The sequence below is a fragment of the Pangasianodon hypophthalmus genome, chromosome 26 (genome assembly GCF_027358585.1).
Source record: "Pangasianodon hypophthalmus isolate fPanHyp1 chromosome 26, fPanHyp1.pri, whole genome shotgun sequence".
Taxonomy (NCBI): domain Eukaryota; kingdom Metazoa; phylum Chordata; class Actinopteri; order Siluriformes; family Pangasiidae; genus Pangasianodon; species Pangasianodon hypophthalmus.
Window position 1 is genome coordinate 16,493,708 of NC_069735.1, and position 27,417 is coordinate 16,521,124.

The 27,417-nt window shown below is 37.8% G+C and overlaps 3 protein-coding genes across 5 annotated transcripts; 2 read left to right on the forward strand and 1 right to left on the reverse strand.

Annotated features, from left to right (window-relative positions):
• Nucleotides 1–2,915: 2,915 nt before the first annotated feature.
• Nucleotides 2,916–8,505, reverse strand: dnajb1b (DnaJ heat shock protein family (Hsp40) member B1b). 2 transcript variants are annotated; one of them, XM_053229999.1, is made up of 4 exons: nucleotides 8,134–8,274; nucleotides 4,919–5,101; nucleotides 4,110–4,657; nucleotides 2,916–3,608 (listed from the first exon to the last, which is right to left on the reverse strand). In XM_053229999.1, the coding sequence occupies exons 2-4, from the start codon at nucleotides 4,986–4,988 to the stop codon at nucleotides 3,375–3,377; spliced, it is 852 nt and encodes a 283-aa protein (XP_053085974.1). In that variant the 5' UTR covers nucleotides 4,989–5,101; nucleotides 8,134–8,274; the 3' UTR covers nucleotides 2,916–3,374. The 2 variants fall into 2 exon arrangements, with proteins under 2 accessions (XP_053085974.1, XP_026787691.1); XM_026931890.3 differs by lacking the exon at nucleotides 4,919–5,101 and having other exon boundaries at nucleotides 8,134–8,505.
• Nucleotides 8,506–12,125: 3,620 nt separating this feature from the next.
• On the forward strand, nucleotides 12,126–27,016 carry tecrb (trans-2,3-enoyl-CoA reductase b). Of its 2 annotated transcripts, XM_026931889.3 has the most exons (12): nucleotides 12,126–12,216; nucleotides 16,089–16,139; nucleotides 17,961–18,012; nucleotides 18,674–18,718; nucleotides 19,791–19,894; nucleotides 21,252–21,367; nucleotides 22,307–22,412; nucleotides 23,879–23,951; nucleotides 24,218–24,261; nucleotides 24,769–24,826; nucleotides 24,937–25,025; nucleotides 26,320–27,016. In XM_026931889.3, exons 1-12 carry the CDS (start codon nucleotides 12,202–12,204, stop codon nucleotides 26,491–26,493), a joined length of 927 nt encoding a protein of 308 aa, XP_026787690.1. In that variant the 5' UTR covers nucleotides 12,126–12,201; the 3' UTR covers nucleotides 26,494–27,016. The 2 variants fall into 2 exon arrangements, with proteins under 2 accessions (XP_026787690.1, XP_026787689.1); XM_026931888.2 differs by lacking the exon at nucleotides 12,126–12,216 and having other exon boundaries at nucleotides 15,785–16,139.
• On the forward strand, nucleotides 16,147–17,952 carry LOC128317540 (probable serine/threonine-protein kinase DDB_G0288147). The gene is made up of 2 exons (XM_053229890.1): nucleotides 16,147–17,309; nucleotides 17,416–17,952. The coding sequence occupies exon 1, from the start codon at nucleotides 16,350–16,352 to the stop codon at nucleotides 17,298–17,300; it is 951 nt and encodes a 316-aa protein (XP_053085865.1). The 5' UTR covers nucleotides 16,147–16,349; the 3' UTR covers nucleotides 17,301–17,309; nucleotides 17,416–17,952.
• Nucleotides 27,017–27,417: the final 401 nt, after the last annotated feature.

The window sequence follows — 27,417 nt, forward strand, 5'->3', positions numbered from 1 at the left end:
AAAAGAGCTTTATGTGGCTGACAAAAATAAGCCTGTGGAGTAATTAGGATATTTTGGATATTTCAGAGATACTGTGTGTAGATTTGGATAAGTAAGAAATAAAACACTGAGTTATAAGAAAATAATCGACAACATGTGGTGCGATGAGGAGGGGTTACTGTGAGCAACTGAGGTTGATTGTTTTCCTAAAACAGCATGTCCTGAAGTGTAAACAGCATGAAATGTTTAACATGTCAATGTAATCTTGCAACACAACAGTAGACATTCATGCATAAACACAAGTATTTCGAGTTTCCTGTGTTTTCCCATTACAGCATTACTTTAGTGCGTGTACATGCACTGGACATATTATAGACTACAAAAATTTAGTTTGTAAAAAGTCTTAGTTTCTCTGAAGTTTGGTAGCTTTTGAATTCAACTTTTTTTTTTATTATATATAAGGATGTGTTTATTATAAACAGTTACTTTAAAGAATAATTTTCAACAAGATGAGTCAAATAAAAAGTTCAAACTGCAAATACTTTAATATAAATGCTACTGTAAAGCACCTAAGAGATGGACATATTACAAAAGGCTTAATTAGAAAAATGATCATACATGTCACTTCTTGTATTTAGTCATAAATCATGTAGTAGTTTTGCATATTCTGTTTTGCAAAAAAATAATAATTGTACACTCTTTAGCTGCGTAGTGAGTGGATTTCATAAATAGTGTTTGTAATAAACCTCAATAAAAACGCATGAAACTCATTTACAAATTTGAAACACCCATTTCTTTATTTTCCCCGACATATATGAGGCATTCACACAGCAATGCTAAACACAGTTTTTGCTTCTGTCCATGCACAGCAGATTACTCATTTCTGGCAAACAAGCTAAAGAAAAAAAAAAAAAAACAGACAATGAAACTAGGAATGGTCACAATGTTAAAACCAATATACACCTAAATTTAGTAGAGAGATTGCACTTTTCTTTTTCTGCTTTTTGTGTCATCCAAAAATTTGGTCTTGGTTTTGAGATGTGCAAGTTTTAGGTACATCATGAATACAGGTGCTTTTAAATATAAATTGCTATCATACTGTCATTTAATCATCACCCAATTCATTCAAATATCATTTCAAGCAGCCAGCTGCATTAAGAATAGCACCTACAGTGACATATTACAAGAGTTCAAGTCAAAGCGTGGATGAATACAGAACAATTTCACACAAGATTCATCCAACATTATTCATTTTGAGGCAGTTTTTTTTTTTTTTTTTTTTTGCAGTAAGGGGAAATAAACAAACTCTTCCTGACTGGTCACAATTTAGCCCACAGAGAACCATTTGGCTTTTTTTTGTTTCTTTCTTTTTTAAACCCATCAACACTATTAATCTGGATGATCTTACACACAGCACAACCCGTTAGTGTTTATCTGGAGTGGTAGTGAGCTCAGAGTTATGCATCTCACTGAACAGCTCAAAACTTAATTATAAGCTCTAGAAATCCAGATCTGGTAGATCTGTAGTCATTTATGTCTTTCTCAAAACCGATTTTTTACACCACTATCCAAACTAAATCATACATACTACAGGTTTAGTCATTTCTATGACACAATGTGCCATTGTGCATCATAAGCATGGTTACATGCATGATAGATGACCATTCTATCATCCATTAGTCCATTATTTTTGCTTGAGCTTCATTATGATCCACTCAGGATGAATCAGACAGAAACACACACCCATAGGGTTAAGCGCTTCATTCATTCATACACTAAAAGCTGTAAGGCTAAACTGGGTGTAGATGGGGTGTTTAGCCTATATGTTTAGTGTTCTGGACTGATACACTCTCTCGCATCTCTCCAATATGCATGTTAAAAAAACAAAAACAAAAACAAACAAACAAAAAAAAAAAACCACACACACACGTTTGTTCTAACATCTCTGGATATAAATTCACTCCATTCATACACACAAATGTCCATCATACCAACCAATTTTATATAGATACTGTAGTTACATATAATCAATTTTATCTTTAGTCAGACTGAGAGGTCCATTAAAATTTAAACACACCTGTTGTTCCTGCACTGTTCCAAAAAACCGAGAAAACTTTGATACAACAATCTAATATGTATCTGCATCAGACTCTGACCAGATATCCACCCGTGTTACTATGTGACCAGATTTGACCTTTCCTACATTTTTACACAAGAGCACCAGACACAAACTGTTGTTAGCTAACACTGCCTTTCATGTCCCATTATGTCTCGTGTAACTTGAAGCTCACGTTCAGATCAATCACTGTGAGGATATCTGTGTAAGAGTGCTGATATTAGTATTGTGTCAAATGCAGAATGAAAAAAGGGAAAAGGGTTCAGTGCACCCGTACTAATCAAAATAAAACCTCAAGCTCGCCACTGAATATACAAAATATTTACAATCCCAAACTGCCAAAGTGCACAAAGAACAGAGCAGGGGGAAGAAAAAAGGGAAAAAAAAAAAAACGAGAGAGACAGAGAAACGTTCTATGTGAACCATGATCCTAATGGTCCTTTCTGCCATTCAACACCAGGAATTTATTCCACGAAGCAAGCTCATAAAATCCAGTTTTGATTGGATTAACCAGACAGATGACTCCAGGCTCAATGAGTTTCACTAACAAAATCCAGGTGCAACATGTTTAAGCTAATTCCAGAGAAGCTGTATAAATCGAGGCTCACATGACTACATGCGATATTTGAGCTGCCCCGATAATCAATCGCCGAAATCAGAAATAGCAAAAATGTCAATTAAAAACAGTAAACAAAGAGCAACCTTTAAATCCCGTAAAGCAGAGATTGTTTATTAAACTCTACAAGATGGAAAAAGGAAATACCCTGAGTTTTAATAAAGGCATAGAAGCTGCCTGGTAGAAAATGGCCAACAGAATACGTAATCAAACTTTAGTTTATTTTATTTAAAATACCAAATAATTCAACAAGATGTCATCATTCATCAGCTACGCTCCAACATTAGCCTGAGCAGCATTGACCAAAAGCATATGTTGCCAAAGTAACGGAGCTAAAGCGTAGATCAGCTTCCTTCATTTAAATGAAATTGAAAGAAACTAGCCAGGTTTGTTGAAATAAGTCTGGCTCATCAGGTTTGCTCTCTTCGTGGAATATCCCCCAGTAGTACATACAGTTTCACTCACTGTACATTTAAAGTGAATTTCAAACATAAGCTCTTTTATGAAAAACAGTCTTTTCAGTTGAGAGCAAAAGAGGAAAGCACAGCAAAGAAGATTGGTCATCCAGAGAGACTCGCCGTCTTGCAGTTCAGCGTTACTCAGTTCACAGTTTCATGCGTCACAGCTTTCAGTCGGTGGACGCAACATCGTCACGTGCAATCATTACGAGGGTAAGACCCGTGCAATAGTGTCCTTGGCATCCTGAGTCAGTCTCTCTGGAAATTTCACCTCAAACTCAACGATTAAATCACCACGGCGTTCTGGGTTCTTAGGCAAAGGAAGGCCTTCGCCTGTGATTCGCCGCTTCATCCCAGGACGGACGATGATGTCTTGCAGAGGCAGGGAGATTGTGCGTTTGTCCAACGTAGGGGCCTTTACTGTACAACCACAGAGAGCCTGAGACAAACACAAAGACAAACAGTTAATCAGCTATAACAACACAACAGTCCAGTTTGTATCGATGTCCAGTTTATTTTGTTTAAACGCCATGTATGCAACTTTTATTTTCTGGGAACATTGAATGTTTCAAAAGCAGGATTCTAACTTCAAATGAGCTATGTCCAATCAGATTTCATTTGTTGTCTAAAAGTAGTCTCAAATATTACATTTAAGAAACATAATTGTAGCATTGTATATTGTTGAAAATTCTAAGGAAATCATTGTCTTTTATTTGTGCCTAAATGCTTTTGCACAATTCAGCCAAACTGCACTTTTGTTTGTTTGGTACTATTCTGGGACCTGCTCCTGATTTCGAATTCAAATTGTGTGTTCAGACTGAAATGAAGTGACAGAATAAGCAAACAATCAAACCAAGAGATAGGGCCTAAAACACCACGTTACAATTTTCTAAATGCCACTTTCTAATCTAAACTCGTATGCACTACAGGCTCCACTCACCTCTTTGAGCGAGATCTTGGCTGGGTAGATGATGTCTGATCCGTCTCTCTTAAACACCGGATGCGGTTTGTCCTTCACGGTGAATATGATGTCAGCGGGGATGTTGTTTGGCGTCTGGTCGCCCTCTTTAGGGAAAGTAATCTTGGTTCCCTCCTTCCAGCCCTTTTTCACCTCCACCGTGAGGATCTTTTCCTCTGTGCGCGTGCTGCGGCCGTCTGGGTTCAGTCTGCGCCGCGAGATTTTCATTTTCTTGGTGCAACCACTGAACACTTCCTCCAGGCTCACGCGGAGCTCATGGGTCACCGGTGGGTCCTGCTTTTTCTCCATCCTCCCACCAAAGTGGCGCCCACCGCCCAGGCCAAAGCTCGCAAACGGCTCATCCACATCCATGTCATCATCGCCACCCATGCCGCGACCAAAGATGTGCTCAAAGGGGTTCCTCCCACCAAAGAACTCGGTGAACATGGCATGCGGGTCACCCTGGAAGGTGTACGTGAAGCCGGAGCCATTTGGCCCACCGCCACCTCCGCCAATGCCACCCTTCAGCCCTGCAAACAGAACAGATTTTCATTTTATGTCTTCCCTGAAATTTACTTAACTCCCATTAACTAATGAAGTGCTATAAATCAGTTTGAAGCAATGCAGGTGCTGCATTAGAGCCCTGTTTTAATAATCCTTTTAACAACTCTGCAGCAATACACATGAAGAATTACTTGACAGCCATTACCTTAGGACTTGTATTTGTAGTCACTGTGTTAATAAACTACCATGCAGTAAAAAAAGTATGGGGTCAGGACCACATTGCTTACTTTTAATCGCAATGGATTGCAACCGTTCACTCAGCAATGTTTCTGAATCCCATTTCATGACAAACTTCATTCAGAAAAACATTTGGCATCGATGTCGTGGTCAGATACCAAACAAGCTGAAGCTTTTTTTTTTGTTGTTGCATTTTTGTCACTGTCATCACGTTACATCTCCAGGTTTAGAGTCTGGTTTTGTGTAAGTTATAATGGTGCATGGTTTCAGGGGTTAAGAAAAAAAAACAAATAAAATGCTTTCTATTAGTGTCATGGTTTATGCATAGTCACAGTGTATGATCAGACAGTGTTCTCACTATTTACTTCACTGATAGTTTTTTTGTTTTGATGCCTCAGCACGCATAATTTCCTCAGAGCCACTCTTTCAGCTTGGAACGACAACGTGATAAATACTGATGTGTTTGTTTCAGATTTTATAGAAGTCATTCTCAAATTTTTTTTTTTAAAAAAAGGTACAATTATTGTATTTTATCTTTTAGTTTCACTTTTGCCATACACACAACTGCATTTTTTTTTTGCTAATGTATTTTAATTTTTAGTTTCGTTTTCATTTCACACACACAAAGAATTTGTAATTTGTAATTCATTTTTTCACACTCAGTTTTCACACCTCCATGGGCTTTCAAACTGCAAGAGGAAAAAAAAGGAAAAGAAAAAAAAAATCAATGAAAGCTAAATGACTATAAATTACAAACATTTTTTTTAAAGCTTTATAATCATGTTGGCCTGCGTGCTATAGCTTTAAAATGTTAATTATTACTATTTTTGACTCTAATAATGTGATATGTGATGAGTAAAGCTGCTTCCCCTCAGTGCCTTCATGAAGCCTGACAGGAGCGCGCGCTGGAACCTTCCAGAACAGCGCCGGTGACGTAACACAGCTGCGCGCGACGGCAATAGGATACACAGTTAGCCAAGTTAGCTCGAGTTTACTCGGTTTTTTTAAACGACTAAACCGTCATTTTACGCTATTATATATATATTTTTTCGCAACATCTACACTTTATATTCTGTTCTCTTACTTTTCTTTTGTATTGTTTAGCTAAATGATAAGCGTGGCGTCGAATTCGGCTAGCGGAGATGCTAGCGCACCAAGTTTTCTGACAGGTTTGGGTTTTAAAATTGATTCACTTCTAGGGGGTAAAAAAAAAAAAAAAAAAAAAAAAAAAAACACTTTAAGCTAGTAGTTTCGGAAACCGTTATAGAAACGGTTTAAGGTGAGAAATCTCACAGATACACAAACGTTACCGCGTAGTATCGCGATATTTCAACGTGATAATAAACTCAACGTTTAATCTTAAAAGAAAAGCAGCCCGTATGTTCAGGTCTGCGAGATTAAGGCTTATTAGAGAGAATACAGCTTGAGGGATTTTCCTTCACTGTCGAGCTTAAGTTTAATCCTCGTCCCAAATGGTGTTCTGATAGGGCACTAAATAGGGCACAAACCCTACGTAGTGATTCGACTCCAAACACGCCAACTTTCCTTTACAGGAGTGTTACGCCCTGCGTCTCAGTTCACCTATTTATACTATGCACTACAAGTACGTACTCGCTTTGCGAAGAAAAAGTACATACTTTTGTAGCAAGAGTATACACAAGTACTGAGACGTAAGGTGCGTCCCAAATCGCACACTCGCGCGCTGTTCTACGCCGTCCTGTAGTATAAATACTGAGTAGTGTGTTCACACTGAGAAGAAGAAGTGCACTTCAGTTACCCAGATGATGCACTTATTCACCCGAAAGAACGAAGCGTAGGATGTTCGACGCTTCGTGCGCTTAATGGTCGCGGCTTTGCTTACGTAGAGGAAGGGGGCGGGGCTACCAGGCGCTGACGCCAGCTCAGATTTGCTCAGAATTAACAACAAAAAAAAAGGCATCAAAGGTAATATAAAAGGTAACTAAAATATAAAAAGGTGAACATTAAAATGAAGTAATTCGTTTTCTTTTACTCTGGGTATTCGGCTAAAGGTACCGGCGTCGCATTACGTGTGTTTGACGTCGACTGGGAAACGGCTCGTAGTTCTGATTAGTTAAAAAAAAAAATGTTGGTATTCCATTAGAGACGATATTAACCTTCTAGAAGTCTTAGACTAGACGGTAGCGTATATAGTGCGTAGTGTACAGTACGTCATTTGGGACACAACTTTACTAACGAACACGTCGTGTAAAGGAAGCGAATGTTGTTGCCTAGTTACGCGCGCTGTCTCCGTAAACAACCTCCTCGCTGCATTTAGGCTTTTCCTCATTCGTTAGTCCTGACATCATTTATACTATATAATTTAATTTACAATTACACCGATTTATTTCCACATTTCATTTACGCCTTTCTAAAACACGTCCTAAGCAGAGAGTCACAAAACTCCTCCTCCCTCTTTACGTCACGCAAGGAATTATGGGTAATGTTAACTGAAAACAAGTGTCCACAGATCCACACTTCAAAAATCTACCAGAATTTTTTTTTTTTTTTTGCACAAGGAGGGAAATGAGACCATTGTCCTTATAATTGTGACGTATTTTGTGATTGTATTTATACAAAATTATTTCGGTGTAATTTGGCATTATTTGTTTAAAAAAAAACAAACAAATGAAACAAACGCTAAAATGTAACTCGGAGGGAAAAAAAAAAGGTTTTAGCTATCTATGATAGCCGTGTCTAATTTAAAAAACATATTATAAATTTACTGATTATATATGGAAAATTTTATCCACAAATGTAAACAGGCTTCGAAAAAAAAACAACAAAAAAAAACTTTTTACTCATTTTAAAATAGAAACAAGTCACTACTTACATTTATACATTCATACACTAACAGAAACACGAAATAACAAAGCAAAAACAAAAAGACTGAATTACTGTAAAGCCTTAAATCTATCCTTTGAGTGATCTATTTATTTATTTATTTATTTATTTATAAATTTATAATGCACAGCATGTATAAAGTGCTATTTGCTTATCAAGATGCTGACGTACGCTATTTCTGTAGTTTTATTTCTAATAATATTTAAGTTTGTTTCGGTATTCCGGGTACTTTTGGTAAACTCGCTGATTTGGGACGCACCCACTCAAACCTCGGACACTATTTAGAGGCGAATTGAGACGCAGAAACAGCCTCCATAATAAAGACGGAGAAACTTTTCCCCAAACTAAACTAAACTAAACGCCTTATTTACTTTAGTAGATAAAATGTCAACAAGTAACTGACCTTCTTCCCCAAATTTGTCGTAGATGTCCTTCTTCTTCGGATCACTCAGGACGTCGTAGGCTTCCGCGATCTCCTTGAACTTCTCTTCAGCGTTGGGAGACTTGTTTTTATCCGGGTGATATTTTAAAGCCTGTTTGCGATAAGCTTTCTTAATCTCGTCGTCAGACGCGCCTTTCTTAATCCCTAAAATGCTGTAGTAGTCCTTTCCCATCCTCACCATCTAGGGATTTCTCTACAGGTTTAAATTAAATAATAACAATAATAAAAACTTGACCAGAAGTCTGACAAAGTTACCACTCGTCCAATCAGGTGGAAGAAGATCTTGTTGTTGATGTTGTTACTCCCTCAGGTTGCAGGTCTAAAAGTATCTCTGCAGGATCCATGTACTCTCTTTTTAAAGCATTTCCGAAAGTTCGAGAAAAGTCTAGCAGCATCAAGAGCGGTAACTTCCAGGCTGAATCCCAATCCGCCTCCTGTGCGACATCTAGTGCACTAGGAAGTGTGTAGAGTACTGTAGTGCTGTAACGGACAGAGGCGCCTGAATAAGGGGTTGGGGCGGGGTTTAGAACACAGCCGAGAGGAGACGTCACAGAAGCCTGCTCTCTGATTGGATGAGATTCAAAGGCGTGCAGCGTCAAAGTTGCTGCGCTACGAAAACAAGAGTACCACACCCAATCACAACTGTGGAGCTGGTAATGACTACTAACTAACCAACCAACTAACCAACCAACCAACTAATAATAATAATTATAATAATAATTGTTATTGTTATTATTATTGTTGTTGTTGTTGTTGTGGTTGTTATTATTTAAATAATATATATACATTATGGTTAATGCCTAATACTACTACTATTAATAATAATAATAAACACATATTAAACAAATAATAAACAATTATTATTATTATTATTATTATTATTTAAATATTACACATACTTTATTGCCAGTACAATTGTAACCCTTTTTTACTAGCTCATATAAACCAATCGTAAACATTTCTTTCACAAAAAAAATGGCAGTTAGGAGAATATAAAAATTCCATTTAATAAATCATTATTGTGATCAACAATTCAACCTAATCAAACTGTTAAGATGAAATTTAGAGAGTAAAAGTCTTTTTTTTTTTTTAGATTTTTTTTAATAAAGTCATGATTTCAGCAAAATACCACAGTTTAGATACAATAAGTTTGAAAATAAGATAATAAGTCATAAATGTAATATAGTAAGCCAGAATCATGAGCTAATAAGTAAAAAAAAAAAAAAAAAAAAAAGGTTTGCAGGTTATATCACATTTATTTACATCTCACCTTTAAACATATTTCTAATGATCTGTGGTTCTGATTTGTCCAGATGCCTCTTACACTGCTCTTATGTGGTTCATGAATGGACTCCAAAAAGATCCACGAGTATTTACAACTTCGTAAAACAGCAAATGTATTGAAACTGTGGCTGAATGTATCCTCACACCACACTGGCTAAACCAGGATATTGTGTTTTTTTCTTTCCCGAAGGTAAAGACAATAAAGTACAACAATGTAAAACAACAAAAAGGATTTCACATACACACTAAACAGTAAAATACCCTAAATAATAAAAAAAAAAAATTCAAAGGTCAAAGGTGATCAAATGGTTGCAGTATTTGAATGATTGTTATTTTACGTTATTATGGAATTGGGAGAATAAATGTGTGTGTATTCATGTGTTGATCCTGGGGGAAAAAAGTCATATAACTTCCAAACATTTACACTATTATTGTTTGTTAATTATTCTAAAGCTTGTTATTATTCACAGAGAGAATGCAGTAATGACACTCGCCCTTTGTTCGATATCCTGCCCTACTTCCTAATCAATACAAACAGAAAAAGTGCATTCTGGGTATTCTGCAGTCTCTAGGGACATCAACCCAGTGCAGCGTGGAATTTCTTTAAAAAAAATTAATTGCACTTCTCCTACACTATTCTATACTGCACTATACTTTGTTACACTATACTATACTGCACTATACTATGTTACACTATACTATACTGCACTATACTATGTTACATACTATGTTATGTTATGTACTATACTCTTCCACCCTCAATACCACGACTGAGGTGAGACCCTTGAGCAAGGCACCGAACCCCCAACTGCTCCCCGGGCGCCGCAGCAAAAAAATAAAGGCTGCCCACTGCTCCGAATGTGTGTTCATGGTGTGTGTGTGTTCACTACTGTGTGTGTGTGCATTTGGATGGGTTAAATGCAGAGCACAAATTCCGAGTATGGGTCACTGTACTTGGCCACACTTAACTTCACTTACACTATACAACACTATATTACACTATATTATACTGTACTATACTATATTACACTTTACTGTACTATACTAGACTGATCAGCCATAACATTATGACCACCTGCCTAATATTATGTTGGTCCCCCTTTTGCTGCCAAAACAGCCCTGACCCGTCGAGGCATGGACTCCACTAGATCCCTGAAGGTGTGCTGTGGGATCTGGCACAAAGACGTTAACAGCAGATCCTTTAAGTCCTGTAAGTTGCGAGGTGGGGCCTCCATGAATCGGACTTGATGGCCAGCACACCCCACAGATGTTTGATTGGATTGAGATCTGGGGAATTTGGAGGCCAGGTCAACAAAATTTTTAAAGTGTGGCAGGGCGCATTATCCTGCCGAAAGAGGTCACTTCCATTAGGGAATACCGTTGCCGTGAAGGGGTGTACCTGGTCTGCAACAATGTTTAGGTAGGTGGTACGTGTCAAAATAGCATCCACATGAAGGCCAGGACACAAAGTTTCCCAGCAGAACATTGCCCAGAGCATCACACTGCCTCCGCCAGCTTGCGTTCTTCCCATAGTGCATGCTGGTGCCATCTCTTCCCCAGGTAAACGATGCACACGCACCTGGCCTTCCACATGATTTAAAAGAAAACATGATTTATCAGACCAGGCCACCTTCTTCCATTGCTCCATGGTCCATTTCTGATGCTTGCATACCCATTGTAGATGCTTTTCGATGGAGGACAGGGGTCAGCATGGGCACTCTGACAGGTCTGTGGCTACACAGCCCCATATGCAGCAAGATGCGATGCACTGTGTGTTCTGACACCTTTCTATCATAGCCAGCTTTAACTTTTCAGCAATTTGTGCTACAATAGCTCTTCTGTGGGATCAGACCAGACGGACTAGCCTTCGCTCCCCATGCGCATCAATGAGCCTTGGGTGCCCATGACCTTGTCGCTAGTTCACCGGTTGTCCTTCCTTGGAGCACTTTTGGTAGGTACTAACCACTGCATACTGGGAACACCCCACAAGACCTGCCGTTTTGAAGATGCTCTGACCCAGTCATCTAGCCATCACAATTTGGCCGTTTTCAAAGTCTCTCTAATCCTTACGCTTGCCCATTTTTCCTGCTTCCACACATCAACTTTGAGAACCGGCTGGTCACTTGCTGCCTAATATATCCCACCCCTTGACAGGTGCCATTGTAACAAGATAATCAATATTATTCACTTCACCTGTTAGTGGTCATAATGTTATTGCTAATCGGTGTATATTACACTATACTATACTACACTATAATTACACTATACTATTCAAGATTCAACATTTTGTGACATACACAGTTATATACAGTATACATATAACTTGCAGTGAAATGAAAACCTGTGCATTTAAATAACTAAATAAAAAAATCAGAAATGAATAAAAAATAAGACGAAATAAGACGAAATACATGTACAGGAATGTGCAAAAATGTACAAAAAACGATATAGTCCTGTAAACTATATATATATATATATATATATATATATATATATATATATATACACACACACACACAGTAGGCTAGATAAGGTGAGATTTCATTCAGACAGGAGGGCAAAAGTGGGCGTGTCCCATGCGTTTCTTTGTCCAACGGTCGACCTGTCTGTAATCCTAAATAACTTCCGGTCTGAACAGCGACAATCTCGGCGCTGATTGGACCGCGCGATGTCGGTCGAGCGCTCTGATTGGATCTTGGATCTGTCAGTAATATCGGATGACAACGAGTTTAAACTGCAGGCAAAATGAAGCATTACGAGGTAAGATCGTTTCTGCAAATGATCAGACTTTTTAAGGGTTTTTTGTTGTTGTTTCATTTTTTAATGATGATAATGCGTGTGTTGTTAACAGAGGTATTTTTTTTTAGTTAAATGTGTAATTTGGTGACGCAGGGCAGAAGGTGAAGGAGAGATTAGACTCCACTTAATTGATTGGACAATAATCGGACATGAATAAGTCATTATAGAGGATTTATAGATGCAGATCATTCGGTTCATCATTGATGGAGATGTAACAGTGGCTCATGTGTTTCAGCCTCGTTATAATGTAGCATTTTGTTTTATTGCTCTGTAGCACCCATTGGGCGTTTATGGTATGGCAGGTTCATATATATATATAGCCCACACTTATATTAGGCTAAACAACATACCAGTTATTTACAGCCTTGAAAACGTGGTTTGGTTCTGGAGCAGGTTAGTAAGTAAACGAGTCTATGGACCACAACAGTTATACTGAAGGTTTATTTTATGAAATAATGCACCAGCGACCATGCTGTTGCTGTCAGACTCCCGGAAGTCGGGCGTTATTATTTATATAAATGACCCAAATAAGCTTGTTACTTCAAACTAGTTTAATTTTAAACCACTGTTTCATAGCCACAATCCTTGTAAGACTCACATGAACCAGATATCAGCCATATAAATCATTTAAACGACATGTTCCTGAATGAAATGTTTCTGTAGAGGTTAAAGCAAAGTAACCACCTGGTGGAGCCAAAGAGTCAAGCAAAAATCAACTGCACATGAAGCTGAGAAACTATTGAGCAAGGGATCTGGGAAAACTGGTCAGCAAAAAAAAAAAAAGAGGGACTTTCACTAGTTCAAAGATTTGTATGGAAAATCCAGGTAGAGAGTAAAAGGAAAGAAATATCATTTGGACTGACTTTAATCTAATACATCCCACAGTGTAGACCAGATTCCCCAGACCTAAGGGTGATTTAATGCACCAGAATAAATAAAATACAATATTTAATATTTTATACCAATTAGCAGATGTAGCTAAGTTCACTAATATCACAATTGGTTTATTATTTTTAGAATACCAACTACTGTGATCAAGATTAAAATCTGAATAATTGAATCTTCCTAGTTATGTGATTGTGTGATGTATTAAAACCCACCCAATCAATGATTCAAATTTAGCCGGTGTTATTTTATACTAAACAGATTTGTGTGTGTACTGAATGCTCCGTTTCATACAAATTAAGGATGGGCATGATACATTTTAATATACAATATACATATCATTATGTAAGTTTGCAAACAATACAAAACAAAAAATATAGAATCTGTGAAACAAATATGGTATTTGGATTTTTTTAATTCATTGTCTAAAAGAAAGCTAAAATAAATTTATTGTCAAAAATAACTATTATAACAAGAAAAATGAGAATGAAGAGAATAACAGGTATGAACAATTAGTGACTTATTGTAAATAACAGTCTAGTTTTATTGTCATACACACACACACATCAACACATTGATGATACATACAGTACTCTTAGAAAAGTGTATTTTGTTACAATATCTATATCATATCATCAAATGGCTAACTCTAATCCAGACCCAGAAATGTAGAGCAGCTGACATCAGACACGACGATCAGACATGACGATCAGACAGGACGATCACATAACACCATGTTTAGTGATTAGATGTTGTAGTGTTAATAATATTGTGGTAATGATTAACAAGCAGCAATATAATTAGGCAGCCCTGTTTAACAGTTATTATGACCAACTTAAAGCTGATCCCCTGTCTGCACTCTGTGTGTGTGTGTGTGTGTGTGTGTGTTTCATTGCCAGTAGGCAGGTTATAATTAGCACTGGTTGCATTTATAAAGGGAGGGGCAGTGGTGGGAGTGGGAGCGAGGGCATTTTTCACATTACCTCCTGAAGTGTGTGTGTGTGTTTTTGCATGAGCATCAAGCACCGTACTGCTTGATGCTGCTTGATGTTTTCATACATGGTAAACTTATTTAGTGTCATAGAGCAACGGGTCATAAGCCTTTTTTTTTTTTGTTTTTTTTTTTTGTGGGACCCTGTCAGTGTAAAATCAGAAATATCCACAGCTCCACAGCGATTGCAGCACAGATTTATTTCATGAATCAAATCTAATCTGTATTATAAAGAATTTTTATTCATTAACTTCATACTCGCAGAATCCAAACCTGCGTTGAACTATAAATTAAAAAGTGTATATCATATTAACAACATTTCAACCAGTTTTATTAAAATTCCAGTTACAGAGGTGACAAACATTTATGGTTCAGGCATAGCAGTCACCATTTTTGACCTGTTGCAACGGAAAATACGGTGCTATCTGAAAACTAATCTTTTCTGGGATTTTTTTTCCTAAAACAGCGGTCAGAGCAAACACAAATAAAATTCCCCCAGCAGAAAAGTTTATTGACTGAAGGGGAAATGACGCAGGATGTGAAAGATACAATTGTGGTTACATTGTGTTTTACTTTATCTAGGTGAACTTCAACTTTCAATTTCAGAAGCTTGTGCTTGTGAGTCAACAGAAAACAAAAGGGCAGGTTTTTTTGGATTTGTGTCAATAAACAAGTTGCTCAATAATAAAAGTGCTGGGTAATTTTTTTCTAAGTCTGTGTACTTATTATATTATATACTTACTATACATACCTCATTATTAGGAGCAACATTAACTGCAGAGCAGACATGGACTGACGTTAATTTTGTAGCAATTACAAAATAAGTCAGCGGGTGCAAACATTTCTGCAGATTATCAGTTCAGCTAGTTCTCTAAGTGTTTAGTGGATAATTAAGGGTCATTAGCTTCCAAATAGGGTTATACTTGGAAACCTAAACTCTCTGATTTTGGGTCCCACACAGAACCGTTGAGAGAGACAACTGAAGAAGGTTTCTACTTTTATGAGAGTGTACACAATATTTGATGCAATATTTAGTTTCACTCAGGTTTACTGATTGACATCAAAAGAGCTGTGCTACATTTTAAAAAATATACATGTTCAAAAATGTTTGTAATAATTGTTTGTAAAGGAAAACAAACAAATTTTCCTGGAAATTTGAAAAATATTCCAGCTATGTGATACTGCAAGTATCAGTGGAGTTGGACAGTTGTTTTGTGATTTGTGAATTTTGTGATTGTGATATTCCTTAATGTATTAAAACTACTTGCAGAACTCCTGGGTTTTACCAAAAACTGATGTGGAATTGATCACTTGCTAACAGACCACAATAAAACAAAGTGGTTTGTTATTGCAAAGACCAATATGGCGATATATTGCGTAGCCCTGTTGGAGAAGTACCAAATATTCCTAACAATATTCTTAGAGAAGCATGTTGTGATCATATCTTTGGTGATATGGATATTATATCTTCATATAAACCAGCCCTAGTTTGCAGGGTCTGATTGGTTATGGGGTGTGCACTGGGGTTGTTGGAATAACGCCACTACCCTAATGAGGTAGGGGGAGAGGAAGATAGGAGGGTGGAGTCAGAGAGATTTCCCCAACTGGCTAGCTCTAAAAAGAGAGGGAAGGAGAAGGCAGGGTGGTGGAGGGATGGCATTGGGGGAGAGCCAGAGAGATTTTCCCAGCTCTCCTTTTAGAGGGTGTGCGAGAGAGAAGGGATGGCTGCGGGGGAGAGATAGAGACAGATAGAAGGATTTCCTGTGGCAGGGAGATAGAAAACACTAAGAAACAAGACAGAGTACACAAAAAGAGAGAGAGTATGGACACCTTGGCGTTAGAGGCCACTCAGCCCAAGCGGACTTTAAATGCCCCCATGATCACAGGCCTCCCAGGGCCCTTGCCAGCCAAACGCAAACCCACCAAAAAAACTAAAAAAGCTGTTGTCTTTTTTGAGGTGGAGATTTTGGATGCCAAGACCAAGGACAAGCTCTGCTTCTTGGACAAGGTAAGAGCAATTTTTTTAAAAATTCAAGAACACTAAAATTATTCATAATTATTTAGTTCTGCAGTGTTTATTCTGATCCAGCAGCCAGGCAGCTCAGTGTGTATCAGTGCATGTTCTCTCAGTTAAATATAACACAGCTACTTTTGGGGCTTGACGCTATCTATAGCTTGCTAACGTGGGTTTTGAGGAACGTCTGGTGCTCTGCGTCATATGGTGCTGTGTTCCTGTGGGCACTGCAGCAGCCAGGAGCCTCAACACACTGTTAGGGTTAATAAGGAAAGTTTACAGAAGGGTCAAACGTCACAAAGACTGGGAGTTTCCATGTTGACATCTGTCATTTATCCATATATCAAGTGTACAGTAGAAGTTCTGAACAGTAACTCCAAGCCTCTGAACAGTAACTCCAAACTTTTGAACAGTGACTCCATACTTCTCAACAGTAACTCCAGACTTCTCAACAGTAACTCCAAACCTCTGAACAGTAACTCCAAACCTCTCAACTGTAACTCCAGATTTCTGAACAGTAACTCCAGATTTCTGAACAGTAACTCCAGATTTCTGAACAGTAACTCCAGATCTCTGAGCCCTAACTCCAGACCTCTGAGCCGTAACTCCAAACCTCTGAGCCGTAAATCCATACTTCTCAACAGTAACTACAAACTTCTCAACAGTAACTCCAGACTTCTCAACAGTAACTCCAGACTTCTCACCAGTAACTTCAAACTTCTCAACAGTAACTCCAGACTTCTCAACAGTAACTCCAGACTTCTCAACAGTAACTCCAGACTTCTCAACAGTAACTCCAGACTTCTCACCAGTAACTCCAGACTTCTGAACCGTAACTCCAGACTTCTGAACCATAACTTCAAACCTCTGACCAGTAACTCCAAACTTTTGAACAGTAACTCCAAACTTTTGAACAGTAACTCCAAACTTCTGAACCGTAACTCCAAACTTTTGAACAGTAACTCCAAACTTTTGAACAGTAACTCCAAACCTCTGAACAGTAACTCCAAACCTCTGAACAGTAACTCCAAACCTCTGAACAGTAACTCCAAACCTCTGAACAGTGACTGTACACTTTTGAACAGTAACTCTACACTTCTGAACAGTAACTCCAACCTTTTGAACCTTTTTAGAAGTTTGACTCCAAACCTCTGAACAGTAATTGTAAGCTTCTCAACAGTGATTCCAAACTTCTGAATGGTAGTGTATGAGTGCAGCAACAAAAATAAGTTCATCAGACTCAACTTAATAGTCTATTTTTGTGACACAGTGGGATTCTGGGATCAGGTGCTCTTTGTCAGGGATCCCTCCAGGTGAAAGGTCGTGCATCACAAACACCTCTAAGTCCAAAAAGGAGCAAATCATACATGCTAAACATTGTGTAGTGTGTGGAGAATTTTGATTCTCTTATTGTCTACTAATAATGCCCAGAGTTAATCTCTATACTGTACATGTGTATGTGTGTGTGTTTCAGCTGTGGTAGTAACACTTTGGTGTGGCTAGCATGTGTTTATAGTGTACTTGAGCGAACAGTATCCATGTGGGATGGTGTAGATTGCAGCTCGAGTGCCATGACACGGATGTTACACTTTTAATACATGTGCAGCGCCTGGAGTGTGTTTTGTGTCTAAGAATGTCAGCTGTTCCAAACACCCACTGTCTGGGAACACCAGGGATAGTGGCTAAATATACTGCTAATTTGTCACATGCATACACATACAGTATATATATATATATACACACACACACACACACACACACAGATGGAGTGTGTAGAGAGTAGAGTGTTTATTTGTGTGTGTTTGTCATGAACAGGTGGAGCCAAATGCAACCATTGGAGAGATCAAATCTATGTTCCATAAGAGCCGTGAGTAAACTAACAGACTTTTAATGTGCTAATAGCTAAGTGCTAAGATAACTAAGACTTTCACTGCTGACTTCAGATTAAATAACCACTCTGTGATAACTGTTACATATTTATACACTATAGATTTTTTGTTTTTTTACATTTGAATATTACATATACACAAGTAAATTTTTAAAAGAATAGTTTGGGGAATCAGTTCTATGCAGTTTGTCCACTTTCTTTTTTTTCCTTCACCTTTTTGTCCCCTAGCCATACTTCAAAGTACGTAAAACTGTAGCTAGATTGAAAAGAGCCATCTTGGTGCAGCTGAAAGCAATCAATTTCTGTCTAAGGTGTGATAATAGCCCAGCCAGTGTGTATTATGTATTAGCCTCATAACTAACATGTGAATCTAAAAGTACAAAAGTTTAACAGTCATTGGCTGATCGCTTATATTTGAGGCGATGTGGGAGATTTGTGTAAATTTAATGGTTAGCTGGTTTGCTTAGCTAGTGCATCATATTTATAAACTATAATATCATGTAATAAAACTGGTATTTTATGCTAAGCAGTGTGTTAAGCTAAAGAAATCTAAAGAAAGACGAATGCTGATTTATTGTCAGATCAGTTGGTTGGTTGGTGGACTTTATTATTGTGTTTGTTGACTATGTGTTTGTTACAGACCCACAGTTTTATCCTGCCAGACAGTCCATCCGTCTCGACCCCAGTGAGTACTTTCATTACAGTTAGACATAGTTCTTTCCACATTTTCTTTTCACTTTCTTTGTCCAGTGGCCATGTAGTTATGCAAAAATAAACCATGCTAGGGTGGTGTGACATGGCACGATACTTCGCTTTATTTTCATATAACCGGAAGGTGACTGGAAGGTGTTCTTCCACTTATATCACAGCGATTTGCCAAAGATTACAATGTTTATCTGCCAAATACCGTAAATTTAAATGGAATTTATTAAAGAACAACACATCATGATATTTTAACAGTTTATATTTAGGATTTAATGTTGTAGAACATCCACGAGAAAAGTTAGTTCCTGTTATCACTAATATCACTATACATTTTTTCCTCTTACTATAAACACTGATTAAATCTTTAATTCCAGAAACATGGTACAGGTGAAACTGACATGGAACCGTTGCTTATTTTGTTATTAAATTTGTCTCATTAACAGTTTTGGTTCATGATTTATGGAACCCAGATGCCAGTGTTGGGTGAAAACAAACTACATTTATACAGGATTTAAATTCAAATATTCTCAACCAGAGTTGAAAAATACACATAAATCTTATTTCAGTTGCTTTTTATGGATCATTGATCCTAGTCTGTTAAATTGCAGCAGTCAGTTCCTGAAGGGAGATGTGTGAAAATTCAGACTTTCAGTATTGCATGTAAAGAGGCTCTTTATGATTGAGTCATTTTGGTAGCAAAAGAAGTCATTGAGTTTCATGTTCTTTATTTGGCTTTGTACTTTTATTAAAGCACTGCAATATTATTCTACACGAAATTCGAATGAAATTTAAAAGTAATACAATTAAACAACAAGTAATCCTGAAGATTACATTACTGATTATATGAACAGTGAGTGCTGCTGAATGCCTTATTTTTATTTGATCTGACAAAAGCAGAAAATAGTCAACTATTTATTACCACTGAATATTATAGAACAAATCAATAGACACAATCGCATTAGGCTTTGAGGTGCAGATTGTTCGTGTGCGTATGTGTGTGTGTGTGTGTGTGTGAGATGGTGTACTGATGCATTGTGGGATTGTTGATGCAGAGGGAAAATCTCTGAAGGATGAAGACGTGCTGCAGCACTTGCCTGTGGGAACCACAGCCACCTTCTACTTCAGAGACCTGGGAGCCCAGATCAGCTGGGTCACGGTAACACACACACACACACACACACACACACACACAAACACATATCTCACCTTAAACACTTCCATATACATATACTCTCATGAGGCAGATGTGTATAACTTTCTTCAGAGACTCTGCTACTTTTCCTCAATCTAAATTTCACCAAGAACCGCCTACTTTTACAGGAAGAGAAGATTTGATTGACATAGCAAACAACCAATTATATTACTTACCCGTGACTGTTTCAAACCAAACACGCTCATATCTTTTGGAGTGAACTTTATTCACTCTACTCACTACATCCTGCTCTGGAAAGTTCATTTGCTTGCAGCATTTGTGTTTACGTTCTACCAAAGTGCAGATAAGAAACCACACCACAAACTTCAAGATCACTACAAACACACACATACACACACACACACGTGTATTCACACACTTGATGCTCCATATCTGAGAGAGTGTGAGTATTAGGTAGTGCTATATTCAGGGTGTTTATTAATAGCAGTTCAACACGGCTACGATAACCAACTGACAGACACATCGGCTCTTAGTGTGTGTGTGTGTGTGTGTGTGTGTGTGTGTGTGTGTGTGTGTGTGTGTGTGTGTGTGTGTGTGGTGATTATTACTGGCACACGCTCACACGACAACACGCTATTTGCACGTCCTGATTTCGTTAAGTGACAGATGTCCATGGGTCAGTGAAGGCGGAGCTTAAGTTACATCTCGCATACTTTACAGTCATGTCCAAAAGTTTGCATAATTTTGTGTTGATCTTGTTTTGGATTATCTTGTTAAATGATTTACCCATATTTGACTTTTTTTTAAAAAAACTTCCGTATTTCTTTTCTTTTTTTCTTTAGATAAATCGCACAATGCAGCTGTGGTTTATTTTCTTTCTTTCCAAACCATAATGGATGCAAAATCAACTTTTGCACTCAACTGTATTAACCTTTTTTATTTCTTCAGTTAAAAATAAATGAAATAGTTTAGCTGGCTGAAATTTATTTTATTCTAGCTGACTGATTTAGCTAGCTACCTAAACATAGCACTGAGATGCAGTTGTTAGTTGCTCACGTTATCCTAAATATAATATTGCATAATTATTAAATACCAGTTGTATGTTATAGTATGCTATCTGGCTAGCTAATTTTAGGTGAAATATTATGGTGAAGCCCAGTGAGTGGTTGATCAAATTTAACATACGCTCCACCTTTGTTAATTCAGGGCTAAAAAAACTAACTTGAATATCGTATTAATATATTGAAACGTATTACTATATATCTGTATCAACAACAGCACAAATACAAATTATTAGTGTAAAATATCATCTCCCCACAAAATGTTGTTTCAACAGTGTCTGTTTTTCTTTATTTCTCAGGTGTTTTTGACAGAATACGCCGGCCCGCTGATCATCTACCTGATGTTTTATTTCCGTGTGCCGTTTATTTACCAGCCCAAATATGACTTCACCACAAGCAAGCACTGGGTCGTGCAGTGAGTGATACTTCACAAATATTCTCTCAAACCAGGGGGTTACAAACCTCTCTTACTGAGGACAGATAAAAAATATGGAGTAGTCCAAGGCCACAGACTTTTTGTAATAATAAAAATACAGATATAATTAGCAGACCCCTTGATTTTCACTGTTGTCTGTTGTATTTAACTCTTGTGTAGTCTTAACATTATGTCCTAAGGGTCAAAAATGACCTGCTTTCCCTAAAACCCTAAAATAAAGCAGTTTAATTTAATTTTAAACCTCAAATCCATTTTTCATGTAGAAACAACCTTCATCACAAACTTTGAGAATATCTGGGTTTTCAATCTGCACAGTGCAGAAAGACTGCATTTAATCAGTGGACACCACTCGTTTTCTCTGCCGTTAAACGTAGCGGTGGCTGATTTTTGACAGCACAAGGGTTAAGTAAGCAGCTTCATAGGCAGGTTTTAAACTGTTTCATCCATCTGCTTGATGCAGGAGTGTTACTGTGTAAAGTCTACAGATTTTAATACAGCAACGGATTCACACACACACACACGGCCTAAAAACTCCTGCATTAACTTACAGTTTTCCACTTCTTTACATTTGGTTTCATTTGGTAATGTAGGTCTGCACATGTGCATTAGGAATTTTGTTAGAAGATTATCAAAAGAACAAGAATTATGTTTTGTAAATGATTGATACTGAACTCATTTTTTTTTTAAGTGATAGTGACACCCTGTGTTCAAACCAGGAACTTCCTTCTGTAAACTTTCTTATGTGACCCTTTTTAAACCTTATTTTTAGTTTAGTTTAGTTTAGTTTACCTTATTTTTAGACTTTACCCATACAGAATCAGAGGATATGTGTGTGTATGTGCACTAAACTAGCCTTTACTGTAATGAAATTGTAAAAGCTCAAGGGCTGATGGGTAATGCAGTTCTCCTGTGCGGTAGCTTGGCGTGTATGTGTCACTCCTTCCACTACGTCAAGAGACTGCTAGAGACACTGTTCGTCCACCGCTTTTCTCACGGGACGATGCCTCTACGCAATATCTTTAAGGTGAACACACACAAACACACACACGCACAATGTAAATATTATCTATTTCTATATGACTAACTTTATCACTATGATTATTTACACCACAGCGCTGTTGAACTCTTGAATCTGGTTGGTCAAGAGGTGTTGATTAATTTTCTATAACAAATAATATTTGATTGATGAATATTTCTATAACTAATCACTTTAAACCTGTTGATATTTAATAAAACAATTGTACAATGATTGATATGGCTTCTGTAAGGAGAGATTTATTTAACATTTATGTAAGGAGTCTCCAGTGTCAGCACTTTGCAACAGTTGCAGGTTTTTGATGTGGGAATTCTTCAAGACGGAGGAGTTTACACTTGGCAAGCTGTGTCTTTTTGTAACTATAAATTGATAAAAAATTATCACATGCTGTTCATTATTAAATTAAAAATTGTAATCATTAGGAAACTACTGTGGTGTACGAGGAATAAAGAATTCAGGATGTGCTCAAATCCTCAGAACCATTTTAAGCAGCCAATACACTGGACTCTCACTTCACTATTTTCTTTGCCAGTGTGGAGAAAAATCAGAGGAATATGAGCGGTTCCTGGGGTTATGTGATTTTAGAGGAAACGTTGTGCTAATATTATCTAGCTTGCAACATCTGTACAGTCGTGAGAATGCAAATCTGGTGTAACCATTACATAGAATGAATGAAAAGTTTGTTTATATTTTGCTATTCTTCAGAAAAAAGCAGTCTGTCCTTTTTGCTGTTTATTGGCTCTCACATGAGGTTACGTTTATCTAGACAAACTTCATGTTAACTGCCTCAGAGGTTAACTCATTTCTTGTGACTTGGATCCTTTCCTCTTCAGTTGAATTGGCCAGCTAAGTGTTGATACTTGAAGTTTGTTACTTCAAATACATCATGTCATTGTTGGTCATCTTTTGGCTGCTCCTGTTAGGGGTCGCCACAGTGGATCATTGGTCCATATAACTGATTTGGCACAGTTTTTATGCCGGATGCCCTTCCTGATGCAACCTTCCCCAATTTTGTCTGGGCTTGGGACCGACAGTGAGAGTGCAATGTCTTGTGCAGCCCTAGTGGTTGGGGTTGGTTCCCTGGCCGGAAATTGAACCCTGGCCGCGGCGGTGAGAGCACCAAGGCCTAACCGCTAGTCCTCCAGGGACCCAAATACATCATGTCATTGTAAAAACCAAAAAAAGAATGTTTAATAAGATTACTAAAGTACTGTGCTGTGGTACTGTTACCCAGCTAGTTAGTTAGCTTAATTAACATTATAAGTTACCTTTTTAGTTTCACTTGCTGAATGCTACATGATTAGTATCAAGCCAGCTAACATTAGGCAAACTTTTCTCTACCTGACATTAGCTTAAAGCAGTATTTTATGCTAGGTAGTTTAAAGAACAGTTTGTGTGGGAATCGATGAAATTATTAAATTTGCAATTGAAAACCCAGTGCGTGTGTTTTCCAGAACTGTACGTACTACTGGGGTTTCGCGGCATGGATGGCTTACTACATCAACCACCCGCTATACACACCACCTAGTGAGTACATGCTAATCACACACACACACACACACACACACAGTTAACCTGTAGCACATTTTACATACTGAACACAAACTGTTTTTTAAAACCAAAATCCTAATGGTTGGGTTTCCAACTGCGATTTTTTTTCTGGTTCAGACAGAATGTTATTGGGTTGTAGTTGTGACGCCCACCGAAAATGTCAAAAGTTTGGAAATTCCAGGCCAAGGTTTAGTTTGTGTTCTTTCTCATTCTGATGCTCTGATATTGTTTTCGTGTTTCAGCCTACGGAGAGCAGCAGGTGAAAGTGGCCCTCATTATTTTCCTGGTAAGTGACAGGATTTCTGAAAAGATTTTTAAGGCTTGCTGTAGCCAGATAGCTAACATAAACTAACCTAACAGGAAGTCGTACTTTACACAACTAGGCTAAGGTAACCTGACGGGGCTGGCTAAATAACGTGATGTAACCTGACAGGATTTCTGAGAGGACTTTTAATCTTTATTCATAAATGGTCATTATTTTAAAAGCTAATAATCACCCAGAAGTGAACGTGAGCTAACCTGACAAGCGTTCTGACAGGATATTATTATACTCATATCCATTAATGTTTATAATCTTTGCTTCTAACGCAAGCCAGTTAGTTAAACATGAGCTAATCTGACAGATCATCTCAGAAGAACATACCCGCCTCTCAGGCATGATTAGAGGACATGAACAGAACACCGATTTCAAACTAAGCCTGTTTCTAAATGGAAATGTGTTAGATGTAGGCTGACTACCACCTTGACATTACAGACGTTTTAAAAAAGTATGAACACTTCTCTGTTTCTGCAGTTCTGCCAGATCGGAAACTTCTCCATCCACATCGCACTGAGAAATCTCCGACCACCAGGTGAGGCTTCATCCCCTCATGCGTACACATCCCAGGCATAAGATAACTTTTGTGTTCTCTTGACTGTGTTCTTTTGTATTTCCTTATAAATAAACCCTCTCATCTCTCAGGATCTAAAACTAGGAAGATCCCATACCCGACTAAGAACCCCTTCACCTGGATCTTTCTGCTCGTGTCCTGCCCTAACTACACATACGAGGTCAGTGCTCCCTCTCTTTCTCCGTCTCTCTCTTTTTCTGTCTTTGTTTTTTATCTTTCTGTCTCTCTTGTTCTGTTTGTCTGTGTATCTCCCTTTTGTCTATCTCCCTCTCTCACTTTCTCTCTTTTCTTATTATTTGATTTGGTGTTATAAAGTGGCTTTGTGTGAAGTTAGTAATGAAAAGTTAGAGTTTGTATACCTATGTATATATATATATACATAATGTGTGTGTATTTTGTTTTTGATTTTATTTTTGTCATATTAATTTGTTTTTTAACGAAGTGAGAATAATTGACAGTTGTTTAGTAACTGTACTAAAGGTCTTTTGAAAATTCAGTTTTCTCTCTCTCTCTCTCTCTCTCTCTCTCTCTCTCCCTCTCACATGCTAATTTTGTCTCGTACTAAATACAGCACGCATGGCGTTAATGTCCATGTGGAAGAAACGACCACCATAAATCACCAAGCATTTCAGAGCAGGAACGCAGATCAGTGTTCGGTTTCTAAAACTGTGATCATTATAAAAAAAAATTGAAGAAATTTAATCCTAGTACAACTGAACTGCTTTACTACATCAACTCGAAAAGGCATTAGCTACATTTACACGCAGCCTAATAAGTAAGGAATAAAAGACTTGGTGTGGTGCTGTTATAGGAAAATAATTAACAGGGTGGTGTGATGAAGTGGAGTTAGTGCCACCCTGAAGTTGACTACTTTCCTATAACAGCATGACCCAAAGTGTTTTATTCCTCTTATACCACAGCAATTTGCTAACCATTACATTTTTTAAAAGAATGACACATGCTTTTGATCCATTTATAGATACATTTAATGTCCTCGAAACGAGTTAGTTGCTATTCTAACTTACATTATAGAAGCTATAAACAGCCAGTCCCCTCACCAGCCTCTCTTTTTCTCTCTTGAAGTTAAAAAAAAAAACACAAACAGCTTGTCATGTTACCAAGAAACCATAAAAAGCAAAAACGCCTGTCCTGAAGATGTTGGGAAACTTAAAGCTACAGCTTTACCTCTGACTGTTACAAAGCCCTGACACTGGAGACTCCTTCCATAAATATTCAGTAAATGTCTCCTAACAGAAAACTTCACCAAAGCATTAATATAAACCAGTGATTTGCAGACGCACTACTGTCACAGACACATACAGCAAACACTTGTTTAATTGACACATTTCTGCATTGTAGAGCTCATATTAACTTAATTTAATTTTTAATAGTTTTTTTTTTTAAAGATATGCCCATGCTGCCTTGTGTGTGTGTGTGTGTGTGTGTGTGTGCAGTTGGGCTCGTGGCTGGGCTTCACCCTGATGACTCAGTGTCTGCCGGTGGCCTTCTTCACACTGGTGGGCTTCATCCAGATGACCGTGTGGGCTAAAGGGAAACACCGCAGCTATCTGAAGGAATTCCGCGACTACCCACCTCTGCGTTCCCCCATCCTGCCGTTCATCCTGTAGAACCGGCATGCTGACAAACCACACCCACTACCTGACATCACCCTGTCTGAACCAATCACCTTCAGAAGACCGTATGCCCTTCCTGGTTCTCAACACACCATCACAACAACTCCATGCTCCCTAAACCCTTTTCACGGCACTGACGATTTTATTAGCTTGATCTGTTCGGCCTGATCACAAATGCTTAAACATGTCCAGGTGTCCAGTGTGTGTGTGTGTGTGTGTATGAGGGACTAGGCAAAGGGCTGATGGTGAAATTCTGGACTTGACCATTCTGTAGCTTCTGGATCACTCAGATGACCATAATCTAGACAGTAATCTAGTAGTAATCTATGGTTCCTAAACCAGATCAAATTAGTACTGCAGTATTTACAGACATGAATAATAGTCTAATAAAGATTAATAAAATGTGAAACATTTTATGACATGGCACAAATTTTGAATAGCGACACTCTTGATGAATTCATGTTGATTGTTTACCGTTACTAATGTTTACATTCGAAATACAAGTTACATAATTCTGCTTTGGTGTTTGTGTAATGTTTAAACTAGGGGGCTTAGTTAATACCGAAAAATGTTTTTAAAAATCCAGAATAACTGCTTTGAACTTAAACGTAGCTGATCAGGCAAGACATGCTTGGTGTCTTTAATTTCACACTGGAGCGACGAGGATTTAAGAGACTCATAAAGGAGGTGTGGCCTAAAGTTTGAAGGTGGAGCTGTACATTAGACATGAAGCAGATGATAAAATAGTTCCAGTTTCATTTGTGTATCTTGTTACAGATTTATTCTGCTATTTATTCCCTTTCATGCATAAATTATTTATACACATATCCATATTCTTTACATTTTTACTTAAAATTGCTTGATGAATTTTGATTCTGTCTAATTATGATTTATATTAAAAAGTAAATGGATTGTCCA